The 15,151-nt window shown below is 43.9% G+C and overlaps 2 protein-coding genes and 1 pseudogene across 2 annotated transcripts; all 3 read left to right on the top strand.

Annotated features, from left to right (window-relative positions):
* The first annotated feature begins 7,561 nt into the window (after window positions 1–7,561).
* On the top strand, window positions 7,562–8,165 carry LOC147464901 (MFS-type transporter clz9-like; annotated as a pseudogene).
* Window positions 8,166–8,194: 29 nt separating this feature from the next.
* LOC147464902 (uncharacterized) lies at window positions 8,195–8,839 on the top strand. Its single transcript, XM_086510400.1, has one exon. It carries the CDS (start codon window positions 8,195–8,197, stop codon window positions 8,837–8,839), a length of 645 nt encoding a protein of 214 aa, XP_086366526.1.
* An 822-nt stretch (window positions 8,840–9,661) lies between these two features.
* LOC147464903 (uncharacterized) lies at window positions 9,662–14,203 on the top strand. Its single transcript, XM_086517038.1, has 4 exons — window positions 9,662–10,732; window positions 11,275–12,637; window positions 12,809–12,961; window positions 13,041–14,203. Exons 1-4 carry the CDS (start codon window positions 10,431–10,433, stop codon window positions 13,875–13,877), a joined length of 2,655 nt encoding a protein of 884 aa, XP_086373164.1. The 5' UTR covers window positions 9,662–10,430; the 3' UTR covers window positions 13,878–14,203.
* The last annotated feature ends 948 nt before the right edge of the window (window positions 14,204–15,151 follow it).

Genomic DNA, 15,151 nt, shown 5'->3' on the forward strand with positions numbered 1-15,151 from the left:
CCCTCATTGGACTACATTATGTCGACAGATTGTGGAGATCCTTCGCCATGTCAATGGATGATGAGGCAAAGTGGGAGAAAGCTATGCAGTCAGAAATGGACTTGCTGCATAAGAATCAAACTTGGAAGTTGGTTTGGTTGCCTAAAGGTAAAAAGACACTACCATGCAAATGGGTGTATAAGCAAAAAGTTAACACCTCATAATAATAAACCCAAGTACAAAGCACGACTTGTTTTGCTAAAGGATTTAAACAACAAAACAGGGTATTGACTTTGATGAGATCTTTTCCCGAGCTGTCAAGATGACTACTCTATGGTGTGTACTTGCATTGGTCGCTAAAGAAAACATGGAACTTAACCAGATGAATGTCAAGACGACGTTCTTGCATGGTGATCTTCAAGAAGGAATTTGTATGCAACAGCCAAAAGGTTTGGTTGAGAAGGGCAATGAAGACTTGGTGTGTCAGTTAGAAAAGACCCTTTATGGTCTACAAAATCATCAAAGGAGTGGTAGCGTAAATTCTACTCGTTCATTGTATGTATATATACATTGTCACCCCAACTTAAAGGCACACTATCCTTTAAGTGGGAGGTTGTTGGGGTGGTAAAGCCCAATGTATCGCGTTGGGCAACCAGACAATAATCAGGAACTAACACTGACCATTCATTTTACATAAACAATAAGGACTCATAAACCTAAACACTATTGTGTTTGAGTCCACCACAACCTGTGTCTCCTCTCTTCTTTTCTCTTCTCCATTGTTTCGCTTGCACAACTCGAAGCTCAAGGTGTTGGACAATCCAAATTTTCCTTTCTCCCCAAACATACATATATAAACAACCTAATGGGTCCTACTGGATCGCTTGTAAATAAAATCTATTAAGGGAGAATATTCGCTCGTGTCTCCCTCACGCCCCCTCCCATGCACGTGATTTTCTCCACTACCTTTTGCACAGGGGTCTGCGCAGCTGGCCATCTCCATTTCTTTGCCACAAGCCATCTGCATCAAGATCCCCTCGAGGGCATTGGCTATGCCAAGTGTCTATAGTAGCATCGCCTGACTAACATCAAAGAAATTGCACACACACACACACACACACACACACACACACACACACACACACACACACACACACACACACATACAGGCCGTGATCTCTTGTCTTGTCCATCATTTCCACCTCAGTGAGGTGCTGAGAAAAAGAGAGAGAGAGAGAGAGAGAGAGAGAGAGAGACTCAAACCACCTCAGCGAGGTGCTTCGGCGAGAGAGAGAGAGCTCTATTACCTGCACGAGCGTGCGCATGAGAGAGAGAGAGAGAGAGAGAGAGAGAGAGAGAGAGAGAGAGAGAGAGAGAGAGAGAGACTCAAACCACCTCAGCGAGGTGCTTCGGCGAGAGAGAGAGAGCTCTATTACCTGCACGAGCGTGCGCATGAGAGAGAGAGAGAGAGAGAGAGAGAGAGAGAGAGAGAGAGAGAGAGAGAGAGAGAGAGAGAGAGAGAGAGAGAGAGAGAGAGGAAACGCACGGCATCCACGTGCCTTGCCTCCCCCCTTCTCAATCCTCCTATTCCCACCCTTCTCTTTTCCATTTCAAATTAATACAAGCATTTTTTGAATTTCCTCCAGCTAGTACTTCCTACTATACAGGCTCACCTTTTAAAAAATTCCTTTTCTTAATGAGATTCTCGTTCCCCGTCTAAAGTCCCAACATAAATAGTAAAGGATAAGCTTTCCTTGCTTGCCATTGCCATCGCGATCGTCATCGTTGCAGCCTTGAATTACAACCCTCAATAACCCTTCAACCGTAGCGAAGAGTTGTATAGGCTTCTTCAGCAGGCAGGCGATCAAACCCGGCAAGAGTTGTGATGCATGTAGAGAGAGAGAGAGAGAGAGAGAGAGAGAGAGAGAGAGAGAGAGAGAGAGAGAGAGAGAGAGAGAGAGAGAGAGAGAGAGAGAGAGAGAGAGAGAGAGAGAGAGAGAGAGAGAGATAGTTCTATTATCGTCCTCAGAGGTCAAATATGACCTATGGGACCAAATGAACATGTCACATGGTGTGAGTGGAGGTCATAAGTGACTCTCGATGCTCAAAAATGGCTGAAATGAGCATCGCAATAGAGAGTCCACATCGTGGTTGGGAGAGGAAGGTATGTAGGGAGAGCTCATGGCCAAATATATGGGGAAAAGAGGACCTAATGTGGTCAAAAGTTGAGCAGTCAAGTAGTGTGTGGTACTCACTCTCTCGCACTTGACGAGGGCATAAGGTGCAAAGTCGATGAGACTCCTCGCCAGTGCCCCAACGTCCTGTCTCGCAGCGTAGAGAATGGGAGCTAAGACGAATGGAGGCAATGGTACGTATCATACTCAATGGGATGGGCTCAAGGATATAGGAATGGGTTCGGTTGCCGCACTCGGAGAAGAAGAGAGATTTGTAGTTTGGGGCAATGTGTGTGGTGTAATGGCTGAAGCGAGAACCTCCGGATTTCTCCCAAGTCGTGATACATTGTCGTTGTAAGAAGGCCTCATTAACTTGGGAGTCGATCGACGCATCCTTGACCAAGTGACATGCATCCCTTCTTCCAAACCATTTCTTGATGTCAAGCATCCACCCCGAACTTAGTATTTTGCTCTTGCATGTCTTTTGGACCTTTTGACTTGCTTCATATGCGATTCTAGGAAGTTGATACAAAGAGCTACATTGTGTCTTAAGCATATACTCCACAACCCTTTGCATGCCCAAGACCTCAATGGGAAGCGATCCGGACTCAAGAAGTAAGAGCATGTAGGGTGTTTGTGTCTTGACTTGGAGAAAGTTGGTGAGAAAACGCTTTTGGACATTCTCAAACTCTTTCCAAGTAGACTTCCCGATGCTATCACCCCACACCTCCACTCCATAAAGAAGCACCAGTGTCACCAATGTGTCAAAGAGGTACTTTTTGAGAGCCCAACACTTGATCTCTCTAGCATTGCACATGTTCTCAAATGCATAATAAGCCCTCTTTCCGGCTTCCAAGCGACGCATTGCGCAATCCTTCCATCTATGATTGGATGGAACCTCAAGGCCAAGGTACTTGAAGCTATCTACCACTTCAAGTTGCTCATTGTTGTATACAATGCATGGATTTTCATCATTGAGGGTCTTTACAAGCATAACCTTGGTTTTGGATCCATTCACGATCAGCCCGCTATGTAGGCAAAAGCGTTCCAAGACACTCATAAGCTTTTGTGCATCTTCTAAGGTATGTGCCAAAAGCACTACATCATCGGCATAAAGCAAAAGCATGATCACCGCATTTCCAATATTAACCTCTTCTATGCCTTTTTGTTGCATAAAATCAAGAACCATGCATTCCAATTCATCAATGAGTAGCCCAAAGAGGATTGGGGAAAGTGGGCATCCTTGTTTGACACCAATGGTGCTTGCAAAAAATTCTGAAATTCCATATCCCATACGTAGTCGACATATCACTTTTTGGTAGATGCGAAAGACTGCATGCATAAATTCTTTCGGCACTTGAAGGCTTTGCATACGTCTCCAAAGATTTCCTCGCGGTACCATATCAAAAGCTTTCTTGAAATCCACAAAGCAGCAATACAAATTTTTTCCTTTCAATCGAGACGTTTCCATAAGAACTCGAAGAGTGACAAGGTGATCAATAGTGCTATGATGCTTTTGAAAACCTACTTGGCCTAGCGCACGTTTGCTATTCTTTTCAGCCCATTCACTTATCTTCATCTCCATGATACATCCAAATAGCTTTGACATCAAAGAACCAACCATTATAGTGCGATAGTTGTTCACATTGTTTACATCTCCTCCTTTGTGCAAAGGTTTGATCCAATTTTCACTCCAATCATGAGGCATGCCATGCTGAAGTGCAAGGTTAAACATATCACATATCCAATATCATGTTTTCTTGCTTGTCCATTTAATCATTGAGAGAGAGAGAGAGAGAGAAGGGCCAGCTGGGCTCATCGGCAGTGCTCCCCTACCAATAGGTTGCCCCTCCTTCTACTCCATCTCTATCCTAGGCTTGCACTAGGACCTGAGAGCATGCAACACAAAGCATTGAGCTGCACTTCCAAAACGTCAACTCATGCAGCACTCGAAAAAATGGCGGTTCGATTTTCTATTTTTTTCATCGCACTGAGTCTTTTTTACGTGCTCACAGTGAGAAATTTTGCTGATTCTCCTCTTTCTTTTTTTCCCAAAAATGTATCACCTACTACTACTCTAATTTACAAAAATGCACCCAATGGGCCGAATGCCCGCCCCGGTCGCATAGACTATACAACAGACACTCCGAATAATTACTCTTGTTACTTCGTTAGCGTAGTGGGCAATTCCAAATCCATGGCCTGTCGTTAGCTCACGTGGCTAATTTTTTTTTTTAAAACCCAACCCCAGCGTTGAAAAGCTCTAAAAAAAACTACGCCGTCAAAAGCTACCAACTGCCAACTCTCAACAACAATTCGATCTTAGTTTAGAGTTTCCCATTGTCACACTGATTTTGCGTCCATTGAGAATCTCTCAATCCTCTCAATTCCAAATCCCTGGCCTGTTGTTAGCCCACATGGCTCCTCTTTTTTTTTAAAACCCAACCCCAACGCTAAAAATCTCTAAAAAAAACTACGCCGTCAAAAGCTACCAACTGCCAACTCTCAGTAGCAATCCGATCTTAGTTCGGAGTTTCCCATTGTCACACTGATTTCGCGTTCACTGAGAATCTCTCAATCCCCTCACAAAATCATAGAAGTGAAATATGGAGAGGAAGACAATGACACACACTCGAAAATAATGAGACTACCTTGGATGACCTCATTAAAAGCTTGTGCTAAGAAGAAGGATTTGTGCCAAGGCAATAATGTACATGCGAAGATTTGCGCTAGTGGGTTACTTGAGAAGGACACATGCTTACAGAGCTTGTTGGTCAGTATGTATGGTAAGTGCAGTGCAGTGGTTAGGGCACAACAAGTTGTTGATGAGCTTCTTGTCTGGGATGTCGTTGGTTGGACTGCACTTATTGCGAGACAATGAAGTTTGGACATGTTACATTCTTTTGGAATGGGAATCGGTCAGGCTTATTTGATAGCAAGCTAGAGACCTATGTGGAGATAATAAAAAATATACTCTCTCTCTCTCTCTCTCTCTCTCTCTCTCTCTCTCTCTCTCTCTCTCTCTCTCTCCCCCCCCCCCCGCCCCTCGTCCATAAAGGACACGGGGCCAACTTGAGGGATCGACGGCGTTGGAGAGATCCATCGTCGATTAAAGCTCCAGGAGAACAAAAAGTTAGGGTTCCTAGCCGACCGTCGCACCTTGAACCTCGGACCTCCCCCGCCATACTCCTCAGCTCTATCCAACTCGCCTAACACGCATCCGTGCACATGTTGCGAGTCCGCGCGTACATAAAGCCTGCCCCCCTGCTGCGGATATCCGACGGTCTAAAATCCGCGCGATGCCGATCGCGCGTCCGTGTCGTAGATCCCATGAATGTGACCCCGTGTCACTTATAGACGAGGCCCCCCGCCCCCCAAGTTTTTGTCTTCTAGGGTAAAGGGGCTAGTAAGGTTATGGGGCCCAATAAAGGCACATTTTTAAAGCGCATCTCAAGGCCAATTAAGGCGCATAGAAATTTGAAAGAAAACGCTCTGCACGAAAAAAGCTTCGCCGTCGCTATTGAGGGAAGAGTGTGCACTGTTTGGCACGCACCACAACTGCTTTCGGTCTCTTCATGCCGCATTAATGGACCTCTGCACACACACAACAGGAGCATTCATCAGAATCGGCTAACAACAGGAGTAATATTCTGTTCCGTTTTCATTCCAGATTTAAGAAAACGATTAAATAGAAAAGGTTTGCAGCTCATATAATGATTTTTAGAACATTGCAAATCTCATAAACTAATTAAAAAAGAACCCAATCGATCAAAAACAATTTCCTCAGAGCCTCCCTCCAAAACCTGGTTACCTCCATTAAGCAAGCCACTTTCAAAATACAGATTCCCTCCTCTAATCTACAAGAGCATGTCTCACACATTAACTACCCTAATCCAAGAATTCAAAATATGACCAATCATGCTCTATTCCTTTGAGTCTTGCCTCAATCCATGCTTTTTACACTGGACCAATCAAAACCAAGCTTCAACCCTTTAAATAGCAAACTGAAATCCCATACACAAGGCACAACCCATCTTAAATTGCTGCTTTCCTGACTTGCCATGCCTATTTCTCCACCCTTATGTGAATGTTTGTCATGCCTCTTGTATAGGCACCCAACACTTTCACCCTTCTTATGCACTCAAATATTAGTTGATAGGAAAGGAAATAGAGTATGTAGATGTGGTCAAGTACACGTTAGACCATCAGCCCTTTGCACCCGTAGTGTTGCCCAATCAAAAGTGTCAAATATCATCACAAAACCCCCTTCAAAGCCCATAGAGAGAAACGACAAGTCACAAAGAAAAGCACCTTCTCTTGGAATCATAGAGGAAGTGGACGCTTTGGACGATCTATTCAACAACGCAAACCCAAGTTGTTCACTCGAAAAGAATGTACGAAGAGCTGAAAACAAGGACGTGGAGATGCATCCGAAAAAACGCTTTCGTTGCGTGGACTATTTGCTGATATGAGGTAATATATGATTTCACCTTCTTTGCATGGATTAAAAAAAAACTTGAATAATAACATGACATGGTTATTTTGTTGGAATGTTTAGGGTTTAGATAACCATCAAGTTTCTCTAAAAGTGTGTCATCTCCATATTTCTGAGCACTCTTTCCTTGTGTTTTTCAACACAAAGCCCCATCTCTTTCTTGCCTTTCTCGCCCCATCTCTCAGCTATGCCGCTCACACGCTCTTCGTTCAAAAAGAAGAGAGGAAGACAGCCTGGTTTTGTCTCCAACAAGCGTTGCAATGTAGCTAGTCCTACTATGATACATAATGCCTCTCCATTTGTCGCACCAAGAGAGAAACCAGCAACAAATCCACCTGCCAAAGATGTTGCCCATGCAAAAGTGAGAGCAGATTCACCACCAAAACGACGCCACTTAATATGGTCCGAGGAGGACATGGCAACATCTCTTGAAGCACATGATGGGGGTATGTCATTACGGGAATGCAGTCGTCAATTTGGCATGAGTGTCAATGCAATCAAGGCATGGATGGAGGGAAAGACCAAGACAAAGCGCAAAGGCCCAACAACAATTATTCCGCCTCTTGAAGAGAAAACATTGGTCAATTGGGCATTCCAAATGCAAGATGCCGCTCATGGGGTGACACTTGGTAGCTTAAAGCTTAAAGTGGCTGAGCTCTGCCAAATGCGGGCAACGCCTTTTACAAATGGAGTACCAGGAAAAAGCTGGTGGGATTCATTTAGGCACCGCCATCCCGAGATAACATTCCGTACATCACAGGCACTTGATAAATCAAGAGCTATTGCATTACGTCCAGAGGTGCTTCAAAGCTTCTACAACAACCTTCACATCATGTATCGAGAGCATGACTACCCACCAGAAAACATTTGGAATGTGGACGAGACAGGAGTGGAAGCAGGCAGAGACAAGGGCATGAGGGTGTTGGCTAAGAAGGGCTCTAAGGTAGTGTATGGAATCACCCCTGACTCTAGGGAATGGTTGACCATCTTGTGTTGTGTAAATGCAGTAGGGAGTGCATTACCTGGATACTACATCTTCAAGGGAAAGAAGGCAATGCAAAACTACCTGATGGAATGCGAGGATGGAGCTGTGATGTCAATGCAAGGCAAATCATGGATGACTGGTCAATTGTTTGAAGCTTGGCTTGATCACTTCAAAGCTATGTTGCCATCTCCCCTTACACCAACACAACGTCACCTACTTATAGTAGATGGCCATGGCAGCCACACCCGGTTGGAGGTGGTTGAGAAAGCATCTCAATGGGGACTAGACATAGTCACCCTTCCAGCCCACACCTCTCATAAGCTACAACCTCTTGACGTAGCTGTTTTTAAGCCCTTCAAAAGAAACTTTTAAAAAGAAAGAAATCTTTGGCAGCTAAGAACCTTTTCCACTCAAGCCACAAAAAGTGAGCTAGCAGGAGTAGCCTCTCGTGCTTTAAGGACTGCTTGCACAGAAAGTAACATAATGGCAGGCTTTAGAGCCAGAAGTATATGGCCTTTCAACCATCAAGTAATAGACCTTTCATGCATGCCATGTGAGTACATGGATGTACACATTTCAAGCAACACAACAGAAGAAGAGCCAGATTGTAGTCAGGTGCCATGCTCGAAAGAAGAGCCAGATTGTAGTCAAGTGCCATGCACTCCAATGGATGATGTAGCATGTGATGTGGCAAGTGTCTTGACTACTTTAGGGGTTGACCTACCACCTCCTCTGACAAACCCTAGTGTGATTGAAATCCTCAAAGTGCCACATGAGAATGTCACAATAGGACAAGTGCAAGGAGAGGCCTTCGTGGACTACACCAATTCTCTTATCCTTACATCATCTCAATACATTGAAAGCATGAAGGCAAAGCAAGCCAAGAGAGAGCAACTAGACCAGCTTAAAGAGGAACATCGAAAGCAAAAGGAGCAAAAGCGCAAGGAGACTATGGAGTTAAGTCTTCATCGAAAGCAACAAAAGGAAGAAGAGAAGCTAAAAAGGGCAGCAAAAAGACAGTGGGATGCTCAACAAATCCAATTTGAACACAAGATGCGAGCTATCTTATGGGAAGGAGAGACTCCCCATGCACCGCTACATCCTCTACATGTGCCAAACATTTGGCAAAAAGCTCGAAGGGCAGCACGCTTACAAGCACTTCGCTTGAAAAAAGCATCGAGGAAAGACACATGCTCACAAGCTTAAGCTTGAATTCAGATTTTCAACTGAATTTGAATTTCAGATTTTGTCAAGAACAACCTTGAATGCATATTTTCAACTCAATTTGAATCTCAGATTTTCAACCCAATTTAAATCTTAGCTCAATTTCGAATCTCAACTCAATTTAAATTTCAGGTTTTGTCAAGAACAAGCTGAAGCTCAAGCTCAACCCCGAATGCAATTTTTCTCACGAATTTCAAAATCGTCGCTCAATTCGTATCTCGGATATTGTCTCAAGCTCAATCTTAAACATAGACAAACTTCTTACGAGCACTATTAAATGTCAGTTTTAATACTCGATCAAAATTTCTCTGTGTGTGTGTGTGTGTGTGTGTGTGTGCATGCGTCCGAGGAATTAGCTCAATCAAGCTAGCAGAAGTCAAGAAATTGTATTCCAACACACAAAAAGAGCAAAACGCAAACTGTTCTGAGTGAGTTTGGTAACTCACTTGGAAATCGTGGACGAAGAGCCTCCCTGCTGCTTGACGGACCTGGCTGCGGTGCTTTTCTTCCCTCTCCTCGCTTTCTTTGGACAGCCTCCTGCACCAACCAGCTACTGGATGTGCCTACACTCGATAGCGTGTGTTCCGAGATTGGGGTTCAACGTGGCAGCAATGGGGGCGACAGCGCATCCGGCGCATCCCTTTAACGGGACTTTTTTTAATAGGGAAGCTCGAGTTGGCCTTTAAAAATGCTCCCAAATGTTGCTTTATGGATCCCCAATTTTTTCTATGGCATCTGTACGAGCAGACTATGCCATGCCAAACCTAACATGAAAAAATTTATGCATCAGTTCTCAATGATGGCCCCTTGAAGTTTGGTGTGACAGTACTGGCCCCCTACTTGTTTTCCCTTACCCTCGGACTCTGCGGCTAACGAAGCGCTCTAGTTACAGAAGGGAAATACGAAGATGTTTTTGCAAAGACCGTGTCGCCTCCCCGAGGCCGTTTTGTCGCCATGCTCCTTGCGCTGTTTGGATTCTTGGCTACATCCAAGACTCTTTCACTTCCGCCACATCCACAGGTGTGCCCCTTCCTTAAGGGGGGAGGCCATTTCGCGCCCCTTTTCCCAACACAGTGCCATATAGCTCTCTGCCTCAATGGGTTGCTACATGCAGTACTATTTGATGGAATTTGGGGCATGATGAGTGAAGATGCAGCAAAAGCTTTATGCGCCTCTATGGCTTGAGCTGCCGATGGGCTCTTCGGCAAGATATGGATTTACATCTGTTTGTTTGCTCCAGGCCTTCTCCGGTTTGAAAGCCGCAACTGCATTATCTAGGTTGCATTTGCTGTTTGTGGGTAGTAAGGAAGCTCCCTATGCCAATGACTGAGGTGAGTTTACAAATGTTCATTCTTCAGAACTGTCTTTTGGTAAAGATCAAGCATGAAAGCTTCATTGGTTCCAAGACTTACATGGTCCTAACGCACGGAAGCTGCTCCTCACATCTCATCAAAAAGGAATCTGCTGTACAAGGCCACTCATGATGACAATGCAATTATTTTACGTAGCTTCCTAGAGTGCGTTGAGATCAAGGACTCTTTCAGATCAAATTTGCACAAGAAATTTGTAATCAATGGGAGCCAAACCGTCTAAACATAGAGTTAAATGCTCTTCGGTGGTGAAGATTGTGCTCGGGGGTGGTCATAGAGAGACATATAGTAGGCCGGTCAGTGCACAAGAGGTCATGCTACGACATCCTCAGCATGTTTTGACTCACCTTGATGTAAAAGACCCCGAATTTAGAAAATCCATAGTCACTGCAGAAACTGTTCTTTTGCCCGGAAACAAGTATTTCTTAGTACGACGCCGCACTGTGGAGTGGCTCTTAGACCAGCATTTGCCAGGGCACCTGAGTGGTAGCATCGATTCTCCCAGGTAAAATATGTCTTTTTGATGGATTATGAATGCTTCAAGCATGTTGTAAACAGGTCTTTGCAGTGATTGCTCTTAAGAAGACATCAATGAAGCAATTGCACTGGTGATGAGTTACGGTCCCTTTCTCCTTATGGTTGTGCAACTTACGATACGTACCTCTACTGGTGTCGTTGCACCAAGATGAAGGGCTCAAATTTTGTTTTCATCTCATCGCATTTTTAAGCCACATTTATTTGCAATCAAGTGCACTATTTTTTCCAGTCATGTTACTGCTAGAAGAATTGATGACCACATCTATGAGCTCAATTAAATGCTCATATCGTTTCCAATATAACTGGAAGAATTTATTAGATTGGCATACACGGGCTTTAATGGTTGATTGGCCAAGAGTACCATGTTTAAATGCTTTACACCATGAGAAAATATTGGTCATAACTGCTATATTCCAATTTAAAACTCCTTAGGGGTAAGTTTTGTTTTTCACTTGTATAATTTTGTACCCAAATTACTCTGTTGATGGATTCTTGTTTTGGGCACAACAGTGGCCATGCTATGGAGATTATTGAAAGTCCTAAGCATCTCGACTGCAGCCTGTCGGAGATTTTGAGATTGCACCCCAAACACTCAATAATTCCCAGCCCACAGCGATTTGCAGATGAGCAAATTGATTCAGACAAGGGAGGGGGTAAATCACCTAGATCTCCTTGGCGTTTGTCACCGATATCTCCCTTAAGACCATGGAGAAGTAGCCCAAAGGTTAGTCCAGGAGTAGAGCAAAAATTTGCAGATGAGCAAATTGATTCAGACAAGGGAGGGGGCAAATCACCTAGATCTCCTTGGCATTTGTCACCGATATCTCCCTTAAGATCACGGAGAAGTAGCCCAAAGGTTAGTCCAGGAGTAGATTTTGCTCTGTGGTATGACCAACTCACAGATGGTTGTTTAAGCTCTATAAGCCAAGCAGGTGCAGCTAAAGATGGGGAGTCAGAGAAAATAATGGATGTTAGTGGAAAAGTGTATTCAAGTCCACCAAAAGATGAATGCCAGATCAACGGTAGTAATGAGGAACGCAGAAAAGGGTATCATGCTTCTGGGCTCCTTGAAAACAGAAAGGCGTTGCTACAGACTTCTAGCCACATCCAACTCACAAGCCATTTTCCACTGTTGTGTGTAAATCAAACAAGTGGTGGGCTGGGAGAGAAGCATGGCCAGGGGTTTGCTCACAAAGTAGTGTTAGACGGGTGCTTGCCAATGCACTCCATGTCTTCAGTAGAAGAAGACACCGTAGCCTTGAAGCAGTCATCTAATTCTGAGCTTTCAAGTAATGTGGAGATCTTGTTGCAGAGAGAGGCAAATATACCTTTAGAAGAGAAACCTCAGAAAAAGTCTTTGTCAGAGCTCCTTAAATGTCCTGACCAGCAGCCATGTATTTTGACTGGTGCTCAGGAAACAGATGAACTCGTTGTTGTTGATATATCTGTGCAAGAAGCGTTCAAGTTTAATGATTTCCATACCGGTTTTCTGTTTGAAGACAAAGCGATGGGTGATGCTTTACCTGTGAAAGCTACCGGTAATGGGGTTATTAACACTGACAAGGAGCAAATGCCTAGTTTGACTGTAGAATCAGTTGAGCTGCACATAGATCCACCTGTGGTAGAGTCGGACATAATACCCTGCCTACAACAAGAGAATGTGCAGCACAATATCTTGCAGCCCTGTTTATCTACACATATCGTCACCCTTGAAGATGCAGATGAGAATTTAGCAGGTGAGCTACACCAGGGTTATCAGCTGTATTGTCATGTCGAAGGTTCAAAAGGCAGCCCAGTTAATGCAGGTCCACAATCAAGAGTTTCTGCTTCTCTACAGGAAAATGGGGCCACCTTTCCTTCACAATCGCCACTGGTTAGTTCCATCATATGTTTTTAGTTATTCTACCTTATTGCGATGTCCTCTCTCCAAGTTTTCTTGTATTTGTTCTCGGTAGGAACGTTGCAGTGTTAATATTTGGTTCTAATAACATGAGTGCAATCTCTAGGATATTGTTATTAAAGCTCAGATTGTCCACTGCTGCAGCCCAGCATCCTAGCAGATGACCTCAGTGAGGATGAACAGAGGGAGGGTTGTCGGGACACGTGTTCTAAAAGACTTATCCAGGATCGACTAAAGAAAGGTTGTGCAGACACATTCATTGAAGTGTTGTGTGAAGAGCAGACCTCCAATCCGGTGGTGAGCCCTTCTTACGGCTTATTTAGGTTTTTTTTTTTTTTTTTTTTTGGTGTTCTTATATTAATTGTGAGGTTTGCAGATTTTTCCTGTTGTTCGCTTCTCCAAAGAAACAGGAATGAAATGTCCATCTGTGGAGGAAGAGACTGCATTGCCAGATTGTGCTCTCAAAGCTGTCTCTGTGGATAATTTAAGTGACAACATATCAAGTAAAGAGCTCAACCCACAGCCAGTACAAACCCTTCGTGATATATTCTTGCGAAGGTCTCCGAATTACCTGGAGTTAATTGATGCTGGATTTAAATGCAATCTCATGCCATCGGTATCAGTAGCACCATCGTCGCCAGCATCGGCACCATTATCTTGTCTACTGCCTTCATCATCATCATTCCTTGTATCACCATCGTCTGTGCCTCTTTCTACAAAGTCGTCCTCGAAAGCATTTCCACCGTCACCATCATCGTCTTCATTATTGTTACCATCGTCACCGGGCATGTCTTTGTCGCTGCTTATGGACTTCAATGCACCGATGATGAAAAGATCAGACCCTTTTCAGTCTTCTTCAAAGCAGCAGGAGAACCTTCACCTGTTAGGGTTCAACTCCATAAGAGGTAATACCTTGAGCATTCATGACCAAGCAAAGGCACATGCACGGGCTGATCGGTTTATCATGGGAAAGCCCTCAAAGTTGTCAACCATCAGTAAAAAGCAGGAAATTCCCCCCTCTGAAGAGGGGAAAGGAGTTCAGGGGAAAGAGCAAGAAGCATGGAGGCCTTCTACCAGTCAATACCATGGTTCCCCTCTTATATTATCTCCGCGCTCGATCCGAAAAGTCCTTTGGAAACCACGTAAAAGAATGCTGCTTTCACCTATACCTGAATTTTCCCCGGAACAATCTCCCGCCTCACTTTCTTCGTGAAGTAGAGGTCCATCACCTTAAATGTGTGTGCACACATGCATGCATACATGGGTGAGCATGTGTGACATACATGAATACCCAGTATAGAAAGTAAAAAGTTGTAATGTGATTGATAGCATACAGGTTTGATCTACTCCTAGCCAGAGCCTTTTGTGGATATAATAACACTTCTTGTTGAAGGATGCATTTGGAAGACTTGGATATAGTATTTGGGATGAACAAAGCAAGACCAGATTGTTGATCGGAGTTGAGCATATCCGGTCATTATTTACATATGTACTTTTCCTACTGGCTTGACTACACAAAAAATACTTTCCTTTCTTTAATGGCTCCCCCATCATACTCTTAAGGTAATGTGACAATCAGTTCTTGAAGGTTTTTACACTATTTTGTAGGTTTTCTCACCTTCAAACAGGTAAATCTCAAAATTTGTAGGTGGGATTACATTAAACCTTGGTTTTTTTGGAGCATTGCTTTGAGAGGGCGCAATATAGCGCGCAACTTTGCAAGGTTATTCCCTTAAAGACAATTGAGAAAGACCTTCCAAGTAGAATCTGTGAGATTTCAAATTCAAGGCCTTCCACAGTTTAACCACCTGGACTCATTTCTTTTCATATTCATTATTTTTCTAAGGTTTGAACCTACAACATTTTTTGACGAGAAATGAATTGGACCAACCTGCCATCCCTTATAATTCAGGGTTTTCGCTGGTTTTATTTAGAGAAAGTGGCTTGACATCGAGCTTGCTCTTCCCTGCAGAAACTACTGCTTGCCATGGGGCGCAAAGAGATCACCAATTGCCCTGGTTAAAGCACGCCAACACTTAGGTTGACGTCCTGCAATGTGCTCCAGATTTTTGGCAATCTGGGACCTCAGGATACGATCCCTTCTGTGTTGGACCATTCCCACGCCTGCAAGCATACATGGGCGGCAACAAGATAACACACTTTGCTTAGTTGTCCATCAAAGCATCGCGAAGGACGACGTCCGATTCAAAAAGCCGATCTTCTCGTGAGGTTTTTCACCCATGCCACTTCTAAGACCCAACTTCTGAGGTGATTGCACTTGCAGAGAAGCCCTCACTTCGCATATTCCGAAAATTGCTCAAAGCTTCCTTCCCTACTTGTATGAGACGTATCCTACAATCAATGGACTCCAACAAATACGTTCAAATAGAATTCTTAGGGGAAAGGTAAACCTTGAAACAGTTGTACAGGAAACCAGTCGGGTCGAAATCCAAAAGACTGCATCTTGATTAGGATGGTCGTTCATCG

This window comes from Adiantum capillus-veneris, chromosome 1, assembly GCF_014529385.1.
Source record: "Adiantum capillus-veneris isolate H3 chromosome 1, ASM1452938v2, whole genome shotgun sequence".
Lineage (NCBI taxonomy): Eukaryota > Viridiplantae > Streptophyta > Polypodiopsida > Polypodiales > Pteridaceae > Adiantum > Adiantum capillus-veneris.